The following is a 25,909-nucleotide window of genomic DNA, read 5'->3' on the forward strand; positions in this document are numbered from 1 at the left end:
CGCCTTGCCTGTCGAGAACGAGATACTTCGCCTCGTTACACTCACTTGCGCAACTCCCTATAAACTTAACCACTGCGATTGTTCACAATTTATATATAATGTTCAGACTAATCATACCGGTCGAGAACGAGAAAGGAATCCAGTGCGCCATCGGTGCTACTCCATTCTGGCCAGGGCAACCTTTCACGACCACTTTCGGCAATGACGCAATTACTGTTCAAACCACCATTCCCCATTTAGGTATCGAAAAATGAAACGAGATATTGCATTGACATTTTTTAATATAAAAATAAAAATATTATATTTATCATACAAAACGTAACAGTAACACTGTGCACGAATAACAAGTTGACAATGAGATGCGATGAGACAGTTATACTTACGTCTCGTTGCTATTAATCTCACATACGAACACGGGAAGACTATGTACAAAGCGTTCGGCAGCCAGATAGCGGTGGCAGGCACAGTTCATCACTTGTAGATGTAATTCGAATCACCATTGCTTGTAAACTACGAGTATTATTAGCACTGTACCTAAATACATGATTTAAATAAATAGGATGTTTTGAACTGGCTACCACTCGTTTTTTATATTTATTCTATATTTAATGAAGGGGGCCAGCTACATGACCAGGAGGACCATATTGAGAGCTGGTAGCACCACCCTGACCACTGTGACCACCGTGACCACCGTCGGATCCACTGTCGTCACCACCGGTGGCGCCAAAGTCAGCGCTGATGTCAGCCCCACCATGGCCGCTGCCGCCGCCGATGCCGGCGTCGCCACTGGAGATAGCGATGCCTCCCAAGTCACCTCCGCTGATGCCACCGCCAAGACCACCGCCAATAGCACCACCGCCGATAGCACCACCGCCGATAGCACCACCGCCGATGGCACCAGATTCCTTCTGGGTTTGATATTTGATGAAGTAAACCTCGGGTTTGGCAGGCTGGGTCGGGGCCGGGGTGGGGATGACGATGTCGGGTTGTTCTTCGGGTTTCTTAACCAATACGTAAACCAGGGTCTTCTCTTCGTTCTGAGGCTGCACGGGAATAATGGGGGCGGTGGGGGTGGGGGGAGTCGGGGCTTTGATGAAAATGATTTTGTAGTGTTTCTGAGGAGGAGCCACCGGAGAAATCCTGGGAGCGTGGTGCTCAACGGGTTCTGGAGGAGGAACATGGACGTAGATGTGCTTTTGAACCAAAGGAGCACCGGAGTAGCCGCCGGCGTAGCCACCACCGAAACCGGAGTCGCCGCCGAATGAGCCACCGCCGATGCTGCCGCCACCGAGTGAGTGTCCTCCAGACGAGTGGCCGCCGCCGAACGAAAGACCTCCAGAGTGACCGCCGCCAAACGACAGACCTCCTGAATGGCCACCTAGAGAAATTCCACCGGTATGTCCTCCCAGAGAGATCCCTCCGCTGGAGTGTCCTCCGAGGGAAGGAGCTCCATAACTGCCGGACGGTGCGCGGGCGGGGGCCGAGTAGCTATAGCCGACCGGGGGCTCGGGCCGGCCGTAGGCCAACGCCACGCAGGCGAGTACCTATAACAAGGCACAAGATCATAAACATTACGAACGGTTTGGCAAGTTGCGTAATCTAGGTCACATTTTTCACAAATTGCATAATAAAGGTAAAAGTATGAACGTTTTTTGACATTGTATCAGATTAAGTCGAGGCTATCGGGAGCTACTTGAACGACACAAGGTACTTATTTTAAGCGCGGGTGACCCGATGACGTATGGATCAGCTTATATTTAGGATGAAAGTAGACGATCGCTTAAAAACGCTTCTCCATAAAAACGTAGTTCCAATTTTCCTCTCTTTCGGTCCCCTAATCTGTTGGACCTAGCCTAGACCTGTTGCCTATCCTTAAGCTTATATTATAGGCTTTGATAAATAGTTATCGACCACCCAGAACAATGTAAATCAGTACTATGCAGATAACTACAACCAACACTACAAATATCTGACTACCAACAATAAATAGACAGATTCCTTGCGTTTTCCTTTACGTGACCTAGTCCAATTGGTTGACTGTACGTATTTAAAACATACATGTAATATAATAAGCAGGGCATTAAACAGTCGCAAAGCATTTTATGTATAGTTAAAATAACGTTTCATAATTATAACTACACGGTTTAAGTACAATTTTATTAGGAACTATTACCAAAAGCAAACCTTTATTACCTACCTACCGATCGCGTTTCCAAGGCGAAGAGATGGCACCCGCCAACAATAATTATGGAGCGTTTTTCGCGGCTCGATCTAGATCTACTCAACAACCGAATTTATGACTTCAAATTTCTAAAAAGCCGGATCTGCCTTTGTTATTATTCATAAAAGTTAGCGCTTTAGATTGTTCTCGTTGAAAAGTATTTTAGAGTTTTGTGATTATATAATGTTTACTTTAAAACATTAAAATTAGGAGATTTACTACTTTCCTGCCGCTAAAATCGCGTTTGTGTAGACCATTTGGGGTTTTAAAATAATCAAATAAATATTTTAAGTAAAATAGGATTCAGCTCCAGTTTTACTTTAATTGTATTATATCCATATACCTATGAGTTAACTTAACTACATTTTTGCTCTACCAGTTAATCTGATAATTAATTAAATTTACTTATTAGCGTGTTAATATTGTTAAATCGCATGTGCTAAACTATTTAATGTGCGAAAATTAAAAATGATTATTTTCTCCAGGGTCATAATTTGTAAAATGATTTTGCAAGTTAACTTACCACAAAAGCGCGCATATTGTGCTTGGTAAATTGATGGACTGTAAGGCCCTTAGCTCTGACCGTCCAAATGGAACACTGCACTTGTGGAGATGTTCCCGTTGCGGTGATCTCGAGTTAACTGATGACATTCGGCATGCCGACCCGCTCTTAAATACCAAGGTGCTCATCTGTCAGAATACTCCATCCCTCCGAACATTTCACTCTGTAACGTGCCACTATCGTCATTATTTAACAAGTATACGGTCCTTTCTTTTTGACGAGGTCTACGCCTTGCGCGCTGCGCATTCCGCATGCCGCCTTAGACCCACACGCTCGCTCACACACATGCCTCTGATAGCGACACCATAAAGGACTCGTCGGATTTAAGCTGTTGAAGTTGTTATATCGTTTGCTCAAGGGCGATAAATACTACAAGTAATTCAGCGCACCCGTGCCCGTCGAGTCGCGTGCCCAGGTGCTCTTAAACCAACCCCTCCATTGAAACGCGTCGCAAATCAAACAATTTTAAAGGGCTGAGAAATGCTCGTTTAATGGACTATGAATGCGACGGCGAATCGAATCAGTTTCGCAATAAATTTAACACAATATCTGATATTCGACTTGAATAACAAGCGACTGTGATTTATTTGAAGCTTTAATACCTACACCCACGTGTTACAAATTACAAGTACTTTTGTTTTTAAATATTTATCGACTTATATACCATGAAGACCAAATAGAATCACTACAAAAATAAAAATTCGGATCACTCATACATTACTGAATTAATAACTTGATAAGCACGAATGTATTTTGTACAAAGCATGTTAAAAATTAATCAAATTATCATCGATTTTAGTGAACAATCTGCCGCTGGGGAAAAGGCGGTAGTTAACGCATATAAAAGGGATAGCATTTTATTTTAAATATGCTTTTTGAAATCGTTTTATATTCCATTTTTAGTTTTTAACTTATAATATAAATCGGGTGTATTTATGTATCTTTCCCGTACACGGAACAATGGTGCTCCGAACGTTTGAGAGGCGTGCGCGGAGCCGAAACCAACGCAATGCTGCGTTTGTCCGTGTCATGGGAAGCATGCAAAGGCAGCACCCGACGACTGTAAGTATGTAACGAATTTATGGAATTTAAAATGTAACAAGCGTCGGACTAATGTGTACATATATATTTTAATCTTTACTTAATAAGACAAACTCACGAAGTTTGTTTCTAACCTTCGTATTTACTCGGTCGCAAAAGTTTCAGGTTTTATACCAAATTTGTTGGTGCGGCAAGTGGATTAGAGTGACCCATCTGTGCCCTGAATCTTTATAATGAATCCAAAGGCTCAGGGCAACTTTGTCCATAGTTCTATTTCGTCATCTTCTTAAGTTGTCCTCATTGCTATATATGTAGTCCACTGTCCTGATTCGTCGTCAACATTCCTATGTGGTCACATTCTTAACTTGTACACATTCCTATACAGTCCACGGTGTTAACTCGTTACCATTTCTATATCGACCACAATGCCAACGGGTCTCTATTGGTTCCCATAAATTTTTTGTTCCGATTTTTTCAGTCCATAACGTTTTCCATCATAATTTTTATTAGTCATATTGTCAATAGTCATAAATTTTAACAATATAAATTGCAGTTCCGATTTTTGCAGGTCATTATTATTGTTAGTCATAAAATTTGTTACTCATAATATTCAAAGTCCAGAAGGTATACCATTACATAATGTTGAAAGCAATAAACTTGCTTACAATAATCGTTGTAAGGTCTTTTATCGCAGGTTATAATGATAAGTAGGGGCTCTATTGCATTCCCTAAATTTTAAGTTCCGATTTTTTTAAACCATAACGTTTTCCATCATAATTTTTATTAGTCATATTGTCAATAGTTATAAAATTAAACAATACAAATTGCATGCTTGCCTACCTAGATGGGGATTATTTTTTTGGGATCCCTTTGTTTCCCATAAACTTATTGTTTCGAATTTCGATAGTCAGAAATTGATATCCATATAATTTATGGACATAAACATCAATAGTCATAATTTTTGTTAAGTAAGTATAACGTTTCATAGTTCTAATGTTAGACATCTATAATATTAAACGCTATAATCACAAAAGTTATAAAATTGATGAGTATAACATTCAAAGGTATATCAATAATTATTCAGAAATATTTTAAGGCATATATTTTATCGGACTAATGGTCGTTAATCATATCGTTTTAATGTCATCCCTTTGTTTCCCATAAACTTACTGTTTCTAATTTCGATAGTCAGAAAATGATATCCTCTAATATTCTAATATTTAGGAGCTATAATATTAAACATTATGACTTTCAATAATTATGTCAAACAAATCACCCTCATTTTTAATTACTAAAATGAATTACGTCTAAGAAACCAAATCAATAACATCCTTCATATAAAGAAAAAAGAAATCTGTTTCCTCAGGTAGGTTTGTTAGTTACCTTGTGTCCCTCAGAGCGGAAATAGGAGCCCCGCGAAGCGGGCTCTGTCGACTCGTTGGCGGGACGAAATGGCTTAATAAGCTACATGAAAAATAAGAAATGGCGGGGAAATCAGTAAGCCAAACAATAAAAAATCTGTTTCCTCAGGTAGATTCGTTAGTTACCTTGTGTCCCTCAGAGCGGAAATAGGGGCCCCGCGAAGCGGGGCTCCGTCGACTTGTTGGCGGGACGAAATGGCTTAATAAGTTACACGTAAAATAAGAAATGGCGGTGAAATCAGTAAGCCAAACAGTAAAAAATCTGGTTCCTCAGGTAGGTTCGTTAGTTACCTTGTGTCCCTCAGAGCGGAAATAGGAGCCCCGCGAAGCGGGGCTCCGTCGACTCGTTGGCGGGACGAAATGGCTTAATAAACTACATGAAAAATAAGAAATGGAGGGCAAATCAGTAAGCCAAATTTAAAATAATCCCAAGGTAGGTAGGCAAGCATGCAATTTGTATTGTTTAATTTTATAACTATTGACAATATGACTACTAAAAATTATGATGGCAAACGTTATGGGCTAAAAAAATCGGAACAAAAAATTTATGGGAACCAATAGGGACCCATTTTTTATTTGGCTTACTGATTTCCCCGCCATTTCTTATTTTTCATGTAGCTTATTAAGCCATTTTGTCCCACCAACGAGTCGACGGAGCCCCGCTTTGCGGGGCTCCTATTTCCGCTCTGTGGGACACAAGGTAACTAACGAACCTACCTGAGGAAACAGATTTTTTATTGTTTGGCTTACTGATTTCCCCGCCATTTCTTATTTTTCATGTAGCTTATTAAGCCATTTCGTCCCGCCAACGAGTCGACGGAGCCCCGCTTCGCGGGGCTCCTATTTCAGCTCTGAGGGATACAAGGTAACTAACAAACCTACCTGAGGAAACAGATTTCTCTTTTCTTTATATGAAGGATGTTATTGATTTGGTTTCTTAGACGTAATTCACTTTATTCATTAAAAATGGGGGTCCCTTTGTTTGACATAATTATTGAAAGTCATAATGTTTAATATTATAGCTCCTAAATATTAGAATATTAGAGGATATCATTTTCTGACTATCGAAATTCGAAACAATAAGTTTATGGGAAACAAAGGAATCCCCAATGCCAACTTGTCACCAAATACTATATCGCCTTACCACTCTACTATAGAAGACAAACGAATGGTATATGGACAAGATAAGAAATTGACAATGTGGACGAGTTAGGAAGGTGATGATTTACGAACTGTGTGCTGACGACACGGTATTGTGAACGGTTTAAAAAGGTGACGAAATAGGATTATGGACGAAGTTATCCTGAACCAATCCAAAAGGTACTAAAGTTTTGGGCTTCCACATTTTATCTACCACACTATATATAGTAAGTCGGTGTAAGTTAAAAAGTAAATTTTGAAAGTTATGAATTGACCCTTATATTTAGGAAGCTTTAGCCTTAGTGTCATATACATATATAAAAGAGACAGAAACCACATATCCTGTAAAATAAGTTTCATTCATTTCTCTCTGTTATAAAAGAAATGCCACCATACTGTCCATGACTGAAAAAAATTGTTTTAATTTGTTAATAATGTTGAAACTAGTTTTGTACTTTGTAAGTATCTACTTTTAACATTAGGTACATTTATTCAGCTAAACTCAAAAACCTCTGGACTAGTTTTGTTTCGTAAACATGTTACAACCACTGGAAATACACGTACTCGTAGGTATAGTAGTAGTAGCACAGATATTTTATTAAGATAAATTATTTTTCGGAAAAATATATAAACGAGAAGTATCCCCAGACGCCAAATGCAATCACTGACATAAAATGCAGGTTAAGGCTGCACGCCGCCCCGGTACGAGTAGCGCGGGAAGCTTTAGTTGCATTAGATCGCTACCCTCGCCGGCGTCCTTTAAATTACATACCTATATTTTCTCCGTGAATAAAGACGAGCGTACGTAAAAAGAACTTAAAGTATCGAGTAGAATTGTAATAATACAGATGTACCTACTTCTTTCAGATCTTTATACATGTATGTGACAGATTTGATATTGAAAAACCATTTTTAATTAGGAGTTTATTGTCAGGGGCGTATTTACCCTAGGGCCATCCGGGCCATGGCCCGGGGTAGTGACGGAAGTAGTGTCACCTAATGTATGAGACGTGCAAATTTTGGTATCGGATGAATTCACTTGGCACAGATGTAGTATACGTCAAGCTAAGCCAATCCAGCCCAGTAGCCAACCGCCACCCCCTGGTGGGTAGTCAGGGGGGCATCCAAAGTTACACGCCGCATATCGGCTTCTATTTACCTACCACCTCGAGTTTGGTATCATTTCCGGGTAAATCGGGCATGAGGAATTAATTTTTGAGACCTTTGATGTACAGTTTAATTGAAATAAATAAAAATATTGACGAATAAATCAAAATCGGTGTGCTATTTTTTTATTCAACTATTACTATTATCAGCCGAAACTAGAAATGCTAGAAAGTTGAAATTTGCACACCAGGTTAAATTTATAATGTGTACAAGAGATAAGAAACGATTTCGAAAAATTCAACCCCTAAGGGGGTTAAAAAGGGGATCTAAGTTTGTATGGGGTTCATGTTTTATTTTAAGCTAGGAATTTCAAACTTCGTTAAAAGGTATACTATTAAAATACAAGAAAACTAATTTCAGCGTTTTTGAAAATTCATCCCCTAAGGTGGCGAAATAGGGGTTGAAAATTTGTATGGAGATCAAAATTTTTCGAGTGTGGGGCTTGAAACTTTTTATATGTGCATACTATTAGAATACAAGAAAAGTAATTTCAGCGTTTTTAAATATTCATCCTCTAACGTGGTTAAAAAGGAGTAGAAAGCTTGAATCCATTACAAATTACTTTGACTGCCCCCCCCTGCCTACCTGCCAGGGGGTGGCGGATGTCTACCGGGCTCAAATAGCTTAGCTTTACGTATATTACGTAAATTTGCACCTTATGACACTACTTCCCTCAGTAGGGCGCCAATCCGCCTTGGGCGGCCTATGCCACCCCTGGCGGATTGCTTTTTGTTTTTCTTCCTTGACTTTAGGGCACCGAAACTTATTGGCCCGGGGCGGCAAATTTCAAAATACGCCCCTCTTTATTGCACGAGATTACAGTACATAATTGAAGGGGTTGTCGAATGTCACTTACTAATTTAAGCTTGGTGAGGCATTGTACACGTTCATTCCTAAGGAACTTCCACATACCTACTATCGTACGTATATTTACAGACATATTGTGCACAAATAGACAGTACCTAAAATGATTTCCGTGCTAAGGCGCGTACGCCATGTACCAGTAGTTATTGGCATAAGTTTTATTGTGGCATTACAGTGTAACGAGAAGTGTCGAATAACTAAGTTAGCAATCTCAACAAATTAATGTACCAAAGGTATGTCACTGAGTCGCTGTCGTAGAAATGGTTAGGTACATTGTGACCTGCCTTGAACTATACGGAGTTCGGCCCGACGACACTACGACTTTAAGCACTACGACCATCAACGACGCGCGATATAAGTAATACATACGTACCCTAGGTACCTACTTAAAAGTTTACCCACTACTGCGCCCTAACAAAGAATACATATGTACGTACCTATTATATTTCCTAGTAATGACAACTCACACTCTCCTCCACTAGTGGATAAATAAGAGCTGGGGGCCGATTTTTGAATTTCCACCGCTCGATTTCATGTATTTCGTTCAATAATATCTCCACTACTAGCCATTTAAATTCTACTAATAAAATTGAAAAGAGTGGTGAATACCACTCGATTCCCAATTTCTATCGCTCGTATTTCAAAAATTAGCATTTCGCCGTTTTCTACCGATTTTCGAGTGAAGAAATCGAGCGATCGAAATTCAAAAATCGCCCCCCTGATGAAGTTCGCTTCTTTAGACATTCATTGCTGGCAACGTACATAATGTGTGTTAACTAAGTATTTTGTTTATGTATCCCCATCAACCAATTTCTTTAATTTAAACTAAATGTGACCGTAATGCCTTGCTCATCAGCTACGTTTCGTTCATAAGACTTATCAGATTAAGCCATTAGCTACTTGTTCCTCAGTCGGTGCTAAATCAAATTGTTCGTGTCAAAAGGTTAGCTACTTTTCTTTACTGCCGCACTGGAGAACGTACCTTATGGTAATCTGAAGTGATTTAGATACGTAACTGAATTAATAAGATAATTTTCCCTCGCAAGCTTCTCGTTATCGCCTGGAGGTCGTCGTTACCCAATCAAGATATATACGATTTAGAAGCGGCGAACCTTGATGTGACCTTTCTTAAACATTCACTCTTTAAATAATAAATGCTCTTAAAATATGGAATTCACGGTTCCCGCATTACACAAACTGATTAAGTTTCCGTATCCACTGTTCATTTATACTTAAGTATATGTAGGTATTCTGAGACGGTTAACACTAAATATATGTACCTAATACATACGGCCGCCAACACGATGAATGATGAATGCATGGTCATATTGGTCATCGAGGCATAGATTAGGGGTTAGAGATTTGGGCCCACATTCCCAGACATGTGGAAACTGTGAAATGTATTGCTATTTACATACACAGAATTCGCTTGAATCTTGTAGTGACTCGATTAGACAAAGGCTCAAACGTTAAACAGAATAGCATACTTACATCATTACCGTAACGCCTATTAGTATAGATAGATATTACGATAACATTTACCAATTCCAAGTTTTCCTTAGACAGTATTAGGACATAGAATAATTTATATTTTTGTTGAATTTCGCGAAACGGCTCTGAGTCGTTAATATTAATCTGCATCAATCATTCTTTTCTTCGGCTCTTAATCTTTTCCGGGCTTAAATTAGATATTTTCTTTAATACGCAGGAAAGGAGGACTATCGATAATAATATTTCAGTCTAAACTTTTTATTATCGTGGTAAGATGGAATATTGAATAATTGGGTTAGGTTTATATACCCGAGTCAACATTTTTTTAGCATGACGAGTTAAGGTTATAATTTTCTAAGCCTAATTTTCGTGCTTAATTTTTCCTTATCGGCATGTTAAGACCTTCTACTTCTTTAAATTTGTCTTATAAATCTTTAACTTTTGTGATTTGCACAGAAAATAATTTCTTTAACGCTTTTGATCCACCTATAGTTGTAAGAAAACATACAATTAGTAAACAGGTTCGTTTATACATATACTATATGTAAAATTGAATCACGCAACAGGTCAAGTAATTCAAAAAAACCGGGCAAGTGCGAGTCCGACTCGCGCACGAAGGGTTCCGTACCATAATGCAAAAAACGGCAAAAAAAAAAACGGTCACCCATCCAAGTACTGACCCCGCCCGACGTTGCTTAACTTCGGTCAAAAATCACGTTTGTTGTATGGGAGCCCCACTTAAATCTTTATTTTATTCTGTTTTTAGTATTTGTTGTTATAGCGGCAACAGAAATACATCATCTGTGAAAATTTCAACTGTCTAGCTATCACGGTTCGTGAGATACAGCCTGGTGACAGACGGATGGACGGACGGACAGACGGACGGACGGACGGACGGACAGCGGAGTCTTAGTAATAGGGTCCCGTTTTACCCTTTAGGTACGGAACCCTAAAAACGGAATTGCATGATCTGTTTACTGAAGCGCTCTTTCTATAATGAACTCTACTACTTACTTGTAGAATATATAGTAGGTACATACTTGAAACATTTATTACTTAACAAACAACGCTATGACGCGCGCGTTCAAAAGTAACTCCGTGTGTACAATAATTATAATATTAGTATCTACATCTATGTGAATGTATCACTAGTTACAAAAGTGATATATTAATTTGGATTCATCATACTCTCTATTCAGTATAAGAGATATTGTATGGGTACTTGCATACCTACCTTTCGTACATAAATTACATAATGTATACAGGTTGTCCTTATAGCCTTCGAACAAAGCCGAAACCTACACGTCTATTAGGGTATTCCGAACCATTATACACAGTATCACAAGAATCGGCACAGTAGCTACGAAGTAATTAACAAATTAGATTAATTGCTTTGGAGCAGCCTGTATTTAATTAAAGGCACCTGAAGTAATCCTCATTGAACAGCACGAAACGTCCTGTGTAATATAAGATTATCTTTTTAATTATGACATTAGTTATACATGGAGGTTGACTTTATGGTAGCCGATCAGGTTTGTTTTGAGGATGAAAATAAATGTATTAAATGGGAATTCATTCTATTAAATTAAATGGATTCAGTCCTGTGGGACTATTTCGCCAGTGTCAAGGTATTAGGGGCTTTAAATACGATTAAAATAGTACGGTTAGTATAAGACAGTGTCCGGTGATTTTATTAGCTCATGTAAAGCGATAGCTGGACTTACAAGTAGCACGTGGACTACCGGCCGTTAACTCCAAAATGGTGGTTAAACGCGTTTCAAGATTAATACTACCTCAATACTACCATCAATATTAGGATAGGAATTAATCACGAGGCGAGACTATCAAGATGGCGCTCGAACCGGAAGTCCTCTCTATGGGACCCATAGCATCAAAGCAATACAAAAGTCAGAAAATGATAGTCAAAGTCTGACAATCGTAAGCTACTCACGAAACGCTCCTGACAAAACAGCAAGCAACGTTGACATCACTATTGCTGTAGGCCTAGCACATAATTGGCGCGATAGTATGTCGCCCGCGAGATAGTCTTTTTCTAACTGTATTAATTAAAGAGGGAAGGGTAGTCTATCTCGCGGACGAGATACTGTCGCGCCAATTATGTGCTAGCCCGGCTGAAAAGCCGGGTTGAAGTATGGAAAACAAGGAATTTGCGATTATGTCGATGAAATACTGCGTTTATGTATATAGTTGCTATACAACTTTTTTTTTTAATAAAATGTAAGGAATCGAATGGTAACTTCGAGCAACACGGAAGGGCGCGCATTCGCACTATTTCCCCTCTGCCTAGGTACAAGATCAACTGATCTAGCGCGGGTAATAAAACTAGTTGCGCACGGATTTTTCACTAGACCGAATCCAGACGCGCGCGTGAACACAGCAGCAGAAAAAATGCCGAATTGCTCGGTTTTTTGTCGTAAAAAGAGGTCGTAGACATCAAATTTACAAAAAGAAGGTGTTACATTTCACATGTAATATTTTTTTTACATATCATACGTTTAATTACATTTAAACACAATTATTATATTTTAGTCTCATGTAATTGTTGGATTTATCGATTTTGCTCGCCCAGTACAAATTGCGGATCAGTCGAGCGACAAATCCGACTTCTCATCTGTCAGAATACAATAAAAAACTTCGACGAAAATGTGTTAGTGTGCGTGTTGTGACACTTGTGACTCGTCCATACACAAAAAGAGATCGAGGTTTGCAAGATTTGTCTTTGACGTGTGTCATTTTCTATGTATTTGTGTCGTCATTACAGATTGGATTTTGTATGTAAGTGTGTGAGAATTGCGACTGTGTGCACCTTTCCCTCCGCAATAAATGGCAGAAAGATTTGTACGGTAAGATATCGCTTGGGCCCCTCCCTTCCGATGTGTCGGAAGCCGGTGTTGCTCGAAGAATGGTAAGGTCAATACGGGTAAGTGGCTGGCTTTAACATTGGGCCTGTTTACACATTGATTGGGTACCTAGTGTTTATTGATAGACACATACTGTGTCATGAATATCATCCCTATTAGCGGGCTTTGTCTACATTCAAATGAAGCTAACAATTGGTAAATATTATATAGTTGGTATTTAAGACACATTATGAACGTACTACGGAACGAAAAGTGAATGAATAGTGACAGCTGCAATGAAATGCACCGTGCACCGTGAAGTTCTCGGGTTATACACATACAAGTACCACCGGCATTCAAAGAGTTGCACCACCAACTTCATAATTATCTCGCTGAAGGTCGATTGAGGGGGCTGACTGACAATCGAATTACAAAAACTAAAGCTGATTGCAATTCACTCAATTGGTGTAAGTAGGTAATATCGCTTAAACAAATTGATGTCAGACTACCAATTCAAATCTTTCATCGGCCCGGTTCACTGACCTTTTTGTATTATGTATGGCTAAATAAGCCAAGGCTACGTCGTATTTAACAGTAGGATTATATTTTAAATATAAGATATGGTTTATTTTAAGTAATTTAATTACTATTTGTGCAAGGATAACGCGGCTATATAAGGTTGCTAACAATTAAATATTAAATATAGCAACACATTATTTTATTAGGTATGAAATATTATCAGACATCGTAAATTTTATAGCATTTTCGGTGCAGCGCAGTGGTGTTAACGGAATTAGTATAAACAATTTCAACCCTAATGATTAATTAGCGTTAATTACGTTAATATTAACCTTAATTTACCATTTCAGTTGGAATTATCTATACCAATTCCGTTAACACCACTCCGCTGCACCAAAAATGCTATAAAATTGAATATGTCTGCATATTATAGCTTTAATCCATTGCCTGTTTTAATGAAATTAAAAAAAAAAAAAAAAACAACGGGTTGCACTCCGGGAGTGCCGACAGAAGTGAAAACTCAATGACTAGTCCAAAATGTCTGCAGCACTATGTATAATTGATGTTAACGCCATCTATCGTTGTATCGTCGCATTACTTAAAACCCCTAAGCACACATGTCACTGTAAGTACTACTGGTACTACAGTTAGGTATATTAATACCAGTTTGAGGGAATCTCACTAGATGGCATTTAAATAAAAAAACAATGACATTGTCCGTCACACATCACGCAAGCGCACTGCGCCGCCTACATGAAACAGCAGGCTCAGGCATACATTTTCGCCGCGCGGTAGAAAGAGAGGAGAGACGCCTTACGCGTTACGCCTTACGCTGTCTCGAGTTTATCATTTTTTCCCCACCTCAAAAAGTGCACAGCGCCGCTAAAGAAGTTTTCACTTCAAAAAAATATTTTTTCATAAATTAAATTGATAAGATCTCAAGAGGGTAAAATAATCTTGTCCGGAAAAACAATATATCATACGCTCTCATTTTAAAACGACAAGCTCAAATAACACGATACTTAATTGACACGAACATTAAAGCGATATATAATATCTAAATATGTCTTGCACCTACTAGTTTTCATTGCTAGAAATTGTAAACGTACATACTTAAGTACATAGAAAACAGAGCGAGTATAAGTTTTACGTATATAATATTTATACTCCCACTATTTACTTATGGATTTTAATATTGTCCAAATAACTAAGTGCCTACCTAATGAGCGCACAAGCCACCGTAAAAGACTCTTAATTACTGGCATATAATGTTATGTTATATTGCTATTTGGTTGGGAGTGTTTAGAAAACCTACCTAATAGCCTAACAAATACTATCTTTGTTCTAATAATGGTATTAGTAGTACATTGTACAATAGTAATATTTTCTCACGTCCATTAATTGTGTACTGTAATGTCATATATTAGTCAGTTAATACCAGTAAATTAGGAGCTTAGATCTTAGACTACCAATCAAATACGCAGCAACAATAGCATCGCAAATTAATTCATGCACGGAATATAGTTGACCTTTCACGTGCTTCACCCTTGCAGCCTGTTTACTCTGTATTGTAGCTATTTCCTACTATTATAAAGCTATTTCTGCTTTTTACTATCTCACTCAAAATTGCTTTTGAGGAATTATTTAAGCCTACCCTTGGCAGAAGATATACTTGGCAGAGCATCTTGGTGTATGCGACATTAAATTATATGTTCACAGGGTAACTAGTTCGTAGGGTAACGAATATGCCCACTGGGGCCCGTTTATCAAAAGCTTGTAACTTGTAATACAAGTGGAAGTAATACTAGTAACGCGCCAAGAAAAGATTTCACGATTTAAAAAAAATAATAAAAAAACTGTAACTTTATAAATTCGGAACGAACATTAAAAAATCTAAATCCAAGGATGTAACCGTAGCCGATTATAATATTTACGCTTCACTCGACAATTTTAATTTTATGCCCAATTTATTTGTTGCCAATGAATACTTATTACTAAATATTTTCTACTTCCTTTTTATTAATAATTATTTTTAATAAAAAGTAAGTTTAATTGTTTTCGAGTGTAGGTATATTTTGTTATACGTTTGTGTTTGCCATGAATAGGAATTTTCGTAGGATTACATTCTCGTAATATTTGACAGATACATATGTCAACAGTCAAAAAACTCTCATAGTCGCTAGGGCGGCGCTATTGTCATGAACACAACCATAATACCGAGCGATCAACTAGGAAGATCTTTGCTCTGGGGCCTTACCATGATGTCCATATTGCGATTCTGTTTAGGACCTAAATTGAATTGCTAAAGGGCGGAGCTATATAATAAGTCGCATAACTCCGTCCCTTAGCAATTCAGTTTAGGTCCTAAACAGAATCGCAATAAGGACATCAAGGTAAGGCCCCTGATCTACGTACGTTTGTTAGTTGTACGAGTTCTGCCAAGCGAATGTGTAGGTACGTGCCCCAGATTCGTAAGTGTTGAACAGACGTGATGCCGTGACATGAGAGGTGAGCACTTAAGTAGATGCTCACCTAATCAGGCACTCGGGGGTACATATGTAGGTACCTACAATATTATCTACGGAGCTTAGAAAAGTACAAGTTGTTACAATTTATAGTACCTATTTATGTGTCTGTCATCACGGTAGTTTTCTATGTATTTAAGTATTTATATATTACATATATCGTTGTCTGAGTACCCCCAACAGAAGCCTTCTTGAGCTTACCGTGGGGCTTCGTCAATTTGTGTAAAAATGTCCTGTAATATTTATTTAGTTACCTACAGTTGTTTTCACTTCCACTAGTTCGTTCTTTATATTATTTATGTTGCTCTGTTGCCAGAGTCGTAAAACAGCCAATAAAATGTTTTCAGGCTTGTTTAGTTAGGAAGATGCCCTCAAATTAGGTACGTGTCTTTCTGCATTATTAATTTTGTGTTTCGCTTGCTTGCACAATATGTTTATAAGTGTAAGAGGGTTATTAAGCTTCACGTAGATGAAAATTTACACACTAAGTTATGCATGTTATAAAAGTAGCAAATCACTTTTTGTTTTTAATTATTTCAGTACTTATTTATTTTTTCTCCAACTTCCAACCTAGCTTAGCGGTAATGTTCTGCTCAGACTTAGATCCCAAGGGAAGCTGACTCTATGTTCAGATTAAGGGCCTCGCAATGACCTTCGATTTGTTTTTTTCAGTTGTTGTCTGATTTTAATTTTTTTATTGCTTATCGTATTAATAAACCCGTGTAATAAACAATAATCCTATTTAAAGGTACCTACATATCTATAGCTGTCGTAAAATCAGGTAACTATAGTCCTTAAGTATAACTATGGGCCAGTTTTTAACGTTGATTCTAAACTAGCCTTTATGATTTTTTACATTTATTTTGGAAATTTTTAGTTCTAATTTCTAGTTGTAATTTTTAATAGTTATTTTACTGCCTTTTATTGTTTAAGTACCTACCTATATTTAGCCATACTTGTAAGTTGTGGACCAAAATTACCTGATTTTACGGTACTACAATAAAATAGTCTTCTAAATTAGAAACTCTGAAAATTATAGGTAGGTATTAAATAGAAACCACATCTATGTTGTTGGTGGTGGGTTTCAGCTCTGCTGTTTTGCATATTAAAAATGATTGATACGCCGATAACCGACCTGACCTTATTATTGCAATGCAAGCCGAGATTGTACATATTAGCTAACAATAGCCGAAATCAAATTTAACTCCTATTGCATTAAAGCATATACGTAAGCACAAGTGAACAGTACAAGCACCTTCGAAAATAAGAGCAATTTCCGTGTGTGGCACGTGTTGCCTACTAGCCAAGAAGACGACTGAACATCGAGACATCACATTCGTGATATGCATTATAATCAAACCAAACTATGTCTAGCTATTACTCAACATGATGTAGATGTTCTTATTGTTAACTTAATACATATGTAGAATTATATAATACTTCGCATAACTATGAATACTACTAAAAATATATAGACTTAGATAATAATTAGATATATATTTCTGAATTTATAAATATTATTAACGAAACAATGGTACAGTATTGACACCCATCACAAGCTAATATCGAATAATTCCAAAATTAAACCACTAGCATATATATTTTGATTCAATAGTCAAACAAACCCTGATGCCGAATTTAATACATTTTTCACTTCACCACCGGTCGGTCTCCGTTTCAAACCAGCTTGGTGGTACAGCCAGCACCGACACTAGCGAATAGAGCGTTGTCCCAAAATTATAATTACTAATTATTTTTTTATTAGCCTATAGGAGTGTCCCACTGCTGGGCAATAGCCTCGCCTCTTTCTCACCATTTGGGCCACTCTTTACAAAATGTGTCACGGTTGTCCCGCCATCTCCGTTTTGGTCTTCCTCTGCCCCGTGATCCATCCTGTGGGACCCAGTCTGTAGCTAGTTTGGTCCAGCGCTCCGGGTGCATTCGGAAGACGTGCCCTGCCCAATCCCACTTTAGCTTGGCGGCCTTCATGCCCACATCCACAATGCCGGTTTTGGAACGTAGTTCGATCTAGTCGCAGTACAGTCTAATTGTTCTACATAGTTATAGAGACATATCTCCATCTCCTTTTAAAAGCTGTTAGAAAATGATAAATACTTTTGACTTATACTTACAATTCGTCTCATCCACTACTGTTAATGCTGACTGTACCATACGTAAACTAGTATGCTTGTCGCCTAAATTACGTAGACTTGCTTACGTAAATATTAAGTAGGAAAGACAAAAATATATTTAATAGTAAGACAATTATTGATGCACCACTTGTAAATTTAAAGTTCCACATAATGTAGGTACATATGTAATCGATTTGTCGTCCGTATTCACATAGGAATATAATTGGGTACTTTCCTAATAATCAAATTAACTTATTTTTAGAACTGTCAAAACGATTATATCCAGATAAACTGGAATTTATCTTTGGTAGTTAGGAAGTCTCTCCAATCTAACCTATGAGTCCTATGACAGAGGTTTTTCTATGGAAGACAAATCTCAGTAAAAACCGGCCAAGTGCGAGTCGGACTCGCACACACACGAAGGGTTCCGTACCATTATCTATAAAAACGGTCACCCATCCAAGTACTGACCCCGCCCGACGTTGCTTAACTTCGGTCAAAAATCACGTTGGTTGTATGGAAGCCCCACTTAAATCTTTATTTTATTCTGTTTTTAGTATTTGTTGTTATAGCGGCAACAGAAATACATCATCTGTGAGAATTTCAACTGCCTAGCTATCACGGTTCACGAGATACAGCCTAGTGACAGACGGACGGACGGACAGCGGAGTCTTAGAAATAAGGTCCCGTTTTTACCCTTTGGGTACGGAACCCTAAAAATGGCAAATATACATAAGTAGAAATTCCATGAAACTACCTCAAAATGAAGTCAAATAAAAAAGTTTTATATAGAACGAAAAATAATTGAATAATGTATTCGCTTATCAAACTTTTAGAAAAAACGATGTGTATGAGAAATACCTTATAATTTCCTTCAAAATACACTATTCAAAAAGTGTCATGAGAGATGTAATATAAAACGCGAAAACTCTAATTCACCCTTTTATATTAAATACGAGTGTATTTAATTGTAAAGAATAGTATCTACAGATCACTAAAGAAATGAACTGCTTACAAATTATTACAAAATAAAATGAAAAATCCACATAATGTGCTGCTACTTTTTTTCCAGACCACTCCTTAGAGGAAACTACCCAATTGTTTATATTACCTATAAAATTGTTTCATAGTTGACACGACTGTGTCAACTTGACTAAGCGACGCAGCATTTAATATAATAAAGATCTGGTGTTATTTAATTAAAGCAATGTCAATGAGCTTGTCATATGGGAATGGACCTTATTTATTATTATTACTTACTACGATTATAAAGCGTAAGAATTATATTTTTGAGTTACAATATTTATTTGTAGGTTTTAATACAAATATACAATTTTAATAAGTTGATCAAGTATTGTAGTTTTGGTCGCATACTCAGAGCCGCGCAACTGTAGGTATACGCTCACTTCAATTCGATAACAGCTTTTAAAAGTAGCGTGGCCATTTATCAGGCAGATAATCTAAACCAAACAGAAGTCGTCATTAACCTGATGCTGCACGTCGTTCCGGACCAAAAACTGACAGTATGCGGCAACTCTACTTTCACTCTCAGGCCAAATGACCGCACTTACCCTATTGGTTAACTCTACATATCTTACTCGCCTCAATCGATCAAGTAATAATGCAGGTTGTTGCGCATTACTATTTTTTTTTTGACAAAATAAAATTGCCGGTGTTGCTAAAAGTGTGCGACTGTTGTGTTCGCGAAAGTTTAATATGCACAGGCTAAATTACCCAGTATGAATAGTACCACTTATTGGCACCTATATTGAATGATTCAAAAGGGTAGCTTTATCCTGCATATTGTACAATAATTGACATTTTTTAATCGTTACAATGATTCTAGTTCTAAAATGTAATTAGATAAAAGCATCCTAATGTATATATTGCGATTTATTGTTTTATTTGTATTCACTAGAAGCTTCACTGACATTATTGTAACTAAGTATATAGTTTTTGATATGTTCGAGTGGAAAATTAGAACTGTATTGAATAAAAAAATAGCATATCTTCAGATCCACATTGCAGGCTTCGTCATCTTGTCTGTAGACGGCTCATCCACCTTAGGTTTCGTAGTCAATTAGTTAAAATTTAATTTAAGGACATATATATAATACTCATATTTTAACAATGATACGAGTATATGTTATTTTTATCAAAAGTGAAATTACCTAACGTCCGAATCTCAACGTAAATCACGTATGAACTTGATCTTGAAATACTCTATGTGGGCTCACATACATATTTATGGCCGGTATCAATATTACTGACGAGTATGACGTAGGTTAGCACCATGACTGATGGTTTTGACTTGGACCAGTTTATTACGCGGTTTTGATTGACTACCTCGTTTCGTATTGATCGTAGTTTAAATATTGTTTAAGGTGCGTTAGGGTAAGCTGAAAACAGGTCCGTTAATCGGAATCGCGAGTTATATTTTTTAGCGCTGGCAATGCACCCTATTCGGTTTTAGCTGCTGGTACCTATGGAATTTAAGACTGGATCAACCGTCCAGTGGCGCCCCTATTAGGGGAATGTGTTTCCTAATAAACCAATTAATTTCTGAATGAATCTAAATGTAATACTGATTTATACAGAAATTAATTAGTTTATTAGAAAACACATTCCTCTATATAACGAGGGCGCCACTGGACCTAAATGTAAATCCAATAAGTCTGTACCAATATTAACTTCGTACAATTAATGCAAGTCATTAAATACATTCAATTACATAAATGTAGCCGCGTAGCCATAAAACGTCGCATTCGTTTTATCTGACGTTCGCAAAATGAGTAATTGGTGAGGAGTAAACAGGGTTATGTAACAAATAGGCAGTGACACCAATCTGAGCTCGCCGCCAGAAGTAAACCGAACGGCAATTTCCTCCGCGTCGAGCTGACCGAAGATCAAACGCGTGATAACCGAACATCAGTTTCGTCAGGATCCAGTTTACGACGGGCGGCTTCAAATAATAATTAACAAAGATTGTTTTTTCCCTTTAGGATAGGCGAGATCGATTGCGAGGCGAATATTAACTGATAATTAAATTACCCTGGTTTAACTGAAGGGCCACATGAGTCGTAGACCCACTGGTTGCTGGGGCAGCGTGTTGAGTGGCCCAATATATGGGCCGACGATCCGTGTAAAGAAATATTGAATCCTTATTATTTATCGTTTGAGACCGTTTTCAATCCAGTGAATGACTTTCCGTTGATGGTATGCTGATGAGGATGAAGATACAACATAGAATATTTCTGTTTACTTTATTGCAATGTTAAATTTAATTTTACAGACGGATTAATTTTGCAGACAAGCATTCAATTATTTTTCATGGCTCTTAACACTCAACAGGTTTGCGTGTAGAAGTTCGCGAAATCGTCTGTAAGCTTTGGCACGATCGCATTATGCGCTAACAAAGCTGTACAAGCTGAAACATCTTTAAACAGCTGCGGCTCGACTACACGGCGATGGCGGCCAACCACCTCTTAAACTAACTTTAAATGGAATTCCGCCTCTTTGTTAGCTTACTTACCTCAATATACCAAGATAATCTGATATTATCATACTCATTTATTAACAAACATACAGGATACAATACCTAAATATACTCGTATCTACATAAAGTAAACCGTACCTTGCAGTAAAATAAACTCAGGTTATTAGTGTACATGCAAGTATGTGTTAGTAACTAAATTGCTCACGTCACGTTTGATTAAGATCTTCCTTTTTAAGTAAAAAAAGTTAACTGTATGACATTCTTTTATTTAAAGTTCACCTTTATATCACACTAATATTGTTTTGGGTGCAGCAATGGTGCGATCCTCGTAACAGCCTTAAGTAATTTCTATAAACATAGTAATTTCCAACTACCCGATTTGTCTAAAAACTGCCAGTGTCTTCAATGACTACTTTAAGGTACCTACCTACTACTGGCAAGATCGTCTACACACTTAAATGGCCATTCGTAACCCCATTCATCATCAATAAAATAATAACCCCATTGCAACGATATAAAAATTATAAAATCTACCCATGACTAGTTATGCTTATTTCTGTTAGCTCAAGTAATCAGCGTGCTTACAAACGTGCCTCTGAAGCTATCAAGTTAAATAAGGAATAAGGAGCAGGCGCAGGCACGCGCACGACAACAAGCTGCAAAGGTTTTACGACTGAATAATTTATCCACGGAGCCAGGAATTACCTAATGGAACACGCCGATACCTGTGTCCAATCACTTTACTAACATCGCTGACTTCTGATCCCAAGTTCCGATTTAGACCCAAGATTTCACTTCTGCATTGTATTCGTTTGTCGTCTATCTTAAAAAAGCGTCAATACTTAATAATGACATAACATAATTGTTAGAATCGCATGACATCGTCGTCGAAAATACATATTATGCGATAGCTAAAGAGTCACATAACGTGATCGCGGGCAATTAAGATTAAAGTTTTAAGCTAGTGTAACTGTTATCAGCTTTAGATTATTATTTATAATAGGTACCTACTATTAGGTTTACCGTTATTTTTCAGGCAGTCGGTAAAGAAATTGCGCAGTGATTTTCTATAGTTCGTTTTTTTAGCAATAGAAAAAGACTACGCGATCTTGACGCGTCTTTTATTTGAAAAACGCTTCAAAAAAATCAGCAACTGTTACTTATGAAAGCAAAAGAATGTAAATAATCGTATAAGATTCATAATTGTTACATATTTGCCGTGACTTATTTTTCAAAAGTGTTTTTCAAAAAAAAGACACGGCATGATTGTTTACCTTTTTTCGAATGCTAATAAAACGAACTATAGTAGGTTGAAGGTAGAGGAGATTAGGAAGGAAACCTAGTTAGCCTAGTTAACTGCCAAGGGACGTGGCCTAGGAACAAACTTGTATGACGGTGGACGCACTACATGTGCGTCGGGGGCAGTGAATGTGTTAATACCTATATTACATTTTTACTTACCTAACATAGTACAAATCAGCTTCATCCAGCCAAGCCGTCAACCAGTCCTTAGCTAATAACTGTGAGGGGGCAGCTGATGGAGGAGCCTCACATGGGATGGTAGGAATTAAAAGGCAGGATCCAGGACAACGATGGTATTTATTTGTTTAAATAAAAAGGCACAATATGTGCCTTGATGATGATGTAGATATCTGGAAGGTGTGTAGGGCCACTAAACAAGCACTATAGTACCGCACAGCACTTATGTAGGTATTACGTTTCACTAAATCACAATTTAAGGCTTTAGGTCGTATTTAGGAACTGAGGTACAGTCTGTTAGAATAAATTATGATGTATATCGATCGAAGTATTGGATCGAACTGAAAAAAAAATGATGGAATGGAATTTGAAGAAGGATTTGAATTTAAAAAGGGAATTTAGAATTTGGATGTGCCAGTAACAATAGGAAAGGTGGTAGTGTAACGTTTCGTTACACGCATCGTTAGAATAACTTCTTGCCAACCGCCTCAGTCGAACAGTAGAATACCTACCTACACGATATTTCAAAAATCACTTCTGATTTTAAAGTTTCGACAGTTTTCATTGACAGTTTCAGAAGGTTATTAGATTATATCTATGGTCAGGTACCCACTTAAATGTTACTGAGTAGAATGACAGAAGAAATAAGTTTTTAACTGAAAACGTTCGAATTACATTTAATTTAAAGTATTGACAATGTGCTTAAATTGATTATACAAAAAAAAACTTAAAAAAATTCTAGGCATTTTGAGTGGCCCACTGCTGGGCAAAGGCCTCTCCCCTTGATTTCCACGACTCCCCATTTGGTGTTTCCTCCGGCCAGTTGTTCAGGAAGCTGTCCAGGTCATCCCGCCATCTCCGTTTGGAGTTGCCCCGTCCACGTCCCTCTACCCACATCCAACTTGGTGGCTAAGCTAGCCCACCTCTCCGGATACATGCGGTAGAGGTGACCGTCCCAGTTCCATTTGAGCCTAGCAGTCTTAAAATGCGGGTTAAAATATTAAATAGGACAAATAAATCTTAATCTATCTCATCTCGTATAAACACTTTAGTTAGAAATCACACAAGTATTCGGATGGAACTATGCATTTGTAAATAAAAATATTTAAGGTCGTTATTACTCGTACATTTTCGAACTCTTTGGTTAATAATACAAGGTGAACCTTACAGCTACAAAATACTTCAGCTTAGAGCAAATAGTAAAACAAATTTTAATAATGATCTTGTGGTCACTAGATTCTGAGTTTCACCACCACCAAACTTCTAGAGTACAGTCGAATTCGTATTGCTATTGATTAAGTTGAATAAATGCATACATTGTGACGACCGGTCTGGCCTAGTGGGTAGTGACCCTGCCTGTGAAGCCGATGGTCCTGGGTTCGAATCCCAGTAAGGGCATTTATTTGTGTGATGACACAGATATTTGTTCCTGAGTCATGGTTGTTTTCTATGTAATTAAGTATTTATATATTATATATATCGTTGTCTGAGTACCCTCAACACAAGCCTTCTTGTGCTTACTGGGGGACTTGGTCAATCTGTGTAAGAATGTCCTATAATATTTATTTATTATTATTTATTATTTATACATATGGACTGGACTGTACCTATCTACTTAGAATTCGAACTCAAATAATATTTACCTAGTATATATTTAGGTACCTATCTTTGTCCTTCTCAGCCGAAACATGTTTTTTTTTAGGGTTCCGTACCCAAAGGGTAAAACGGGACCCTATTACTAAGACTTCGCTGTCCGTCCGTCCGTCCGTCCGTGCGTCTGTCACCAGGCTGTATCTCACGAACCGTGATAGCTAGACAGTTGAAATTTTCACAGATGATGTATTTCTGTTGCCGCTATAACAACAAATACTAAAAACAGAATAAAATAAAGATTTAAATGGGGCTCCCATACAACAAACGTGATTTTTGACCAAAGTTAAGCAACGTCGGGAGTGGTCAGTACTTGGATGGGTGACCGTTTTTTTTTTGTTTTTTTTTTTATATGGTACGGAACCCTTCGTGCGCGAGTCCGACTCGCACTTGCCCGATTTTTTGTTATCAATAAGGCAATATTATACATATTGGCTTAAATATGCAATTAGAATTCATCCTTATTAGTGAACAAACAGCAAAGTGCAATCATTTACCTAAGAACGTGGCGCCGCAACTATTAAGAGAGCTTCGTAGTATTTAATCTTTTTTTGTGTTGCGGTAGACTTGTAACCATGACAGTCTAATTCAAGTAAAATGGATGATGCAGTTAACACCTTGGATCGCGTTTGCGTAGTCTTTAAAATAATTTTAAATAACTTAACCTTGCTCAGTCAGTTGCGTTATTTGGCTTCTATCTCAATGTTACGCTGGAGAGCCTCTTCAAGCCTCACACTGCATTCGTTCGAATATGCATGATTGATTGTAACTTATTGATGTACTTATTGATTTATTATCAAGCTTACGCGGCGCTCAATGACAAACATCAAAGTATTCTCTTAGTTACACTTAGTTAAGATTTACGACATCATGCGCCGATTTACATTGATAGCGAGTAGGTACTTTATTTGAATGTAATTGTAAATTTTATTTACTATCTTATCACTATGATTTTAAGGACTGGTGAATATTTTTAACAATGTACTACCTATATTATCTATCTAATACCTTTAACCAAGCAATTCTTGTTTATTTATTTATATATAATATTTCGGGGATCTCAGAAATGGCACCAATGATTTCGATGAAATTGCTATATGGAGGTTTTCGGGGGCGATAAATCCATCTAGGTCTTATCTCTGGGAAAACGCGCTTTTTTAAGTTTTCATATCTTTTCCAAGCATAGCTCGGTCTCCCAGATATTTATTTAGTATGTGTAATAAATGTCAATAACATTTATATTTACATTAGTTATATATTAACATTGTTATATATAAGTTTTTATACAATCTTCCATGTACTTTATTTCAATGTTTTGTCAATAAATCCCCATTTGCTAG

At 37.5% G+C, this 25,909-nt stretch overlaps 2 protein-coding genes across 3 annotated transcripts in view; one reads left to right on the forward strand and one right to left on the reverse strand.

The window, feature by feature from the left end:
- Positions 1-25,909, forward strand: part of LOC134804541 (frequenin-2) — a 172,239-nt gene that overhangs the window by 108,776 nt on the left and 37,554 nt on the right. The window lies entirely within an intron of this gene.
- On the reverse strand, positions 259-3,211 carry LOC134803915 (keratin, type I cytoskeletal 10-like). Its single transcript, XM_063776727.1, has 2 exons — positions 2,745-3,211; positions 259-1,544 (listed from the first exon to the last, which is right to left on the reverse strand). The coding sequence occupies exons 1-2, from the start codon at positions 2,757-2,759 to the stop codon at positions 606-608; spliced, it is 954 nt and encodes a 317-aa protein (XP_063632797.1). The 5' UTR covers positions 2,760-3,211; the 3' UTR covers positions 259-605.

Source organism: Cydia splendana, chromosome Z (genome assembly GCF_910591565.1).
Source record: "Cydia splendana chromosome Z, ilCydSple1.2, whole genome shotgun sequence".
NCBI classification, from domain to species: domain Eukaryota; kingdom Metazoa; phylum Arthropoda; class Insecta; order Lepidoptera; family Tortricidae; genus Cydia; species Cydia splendana.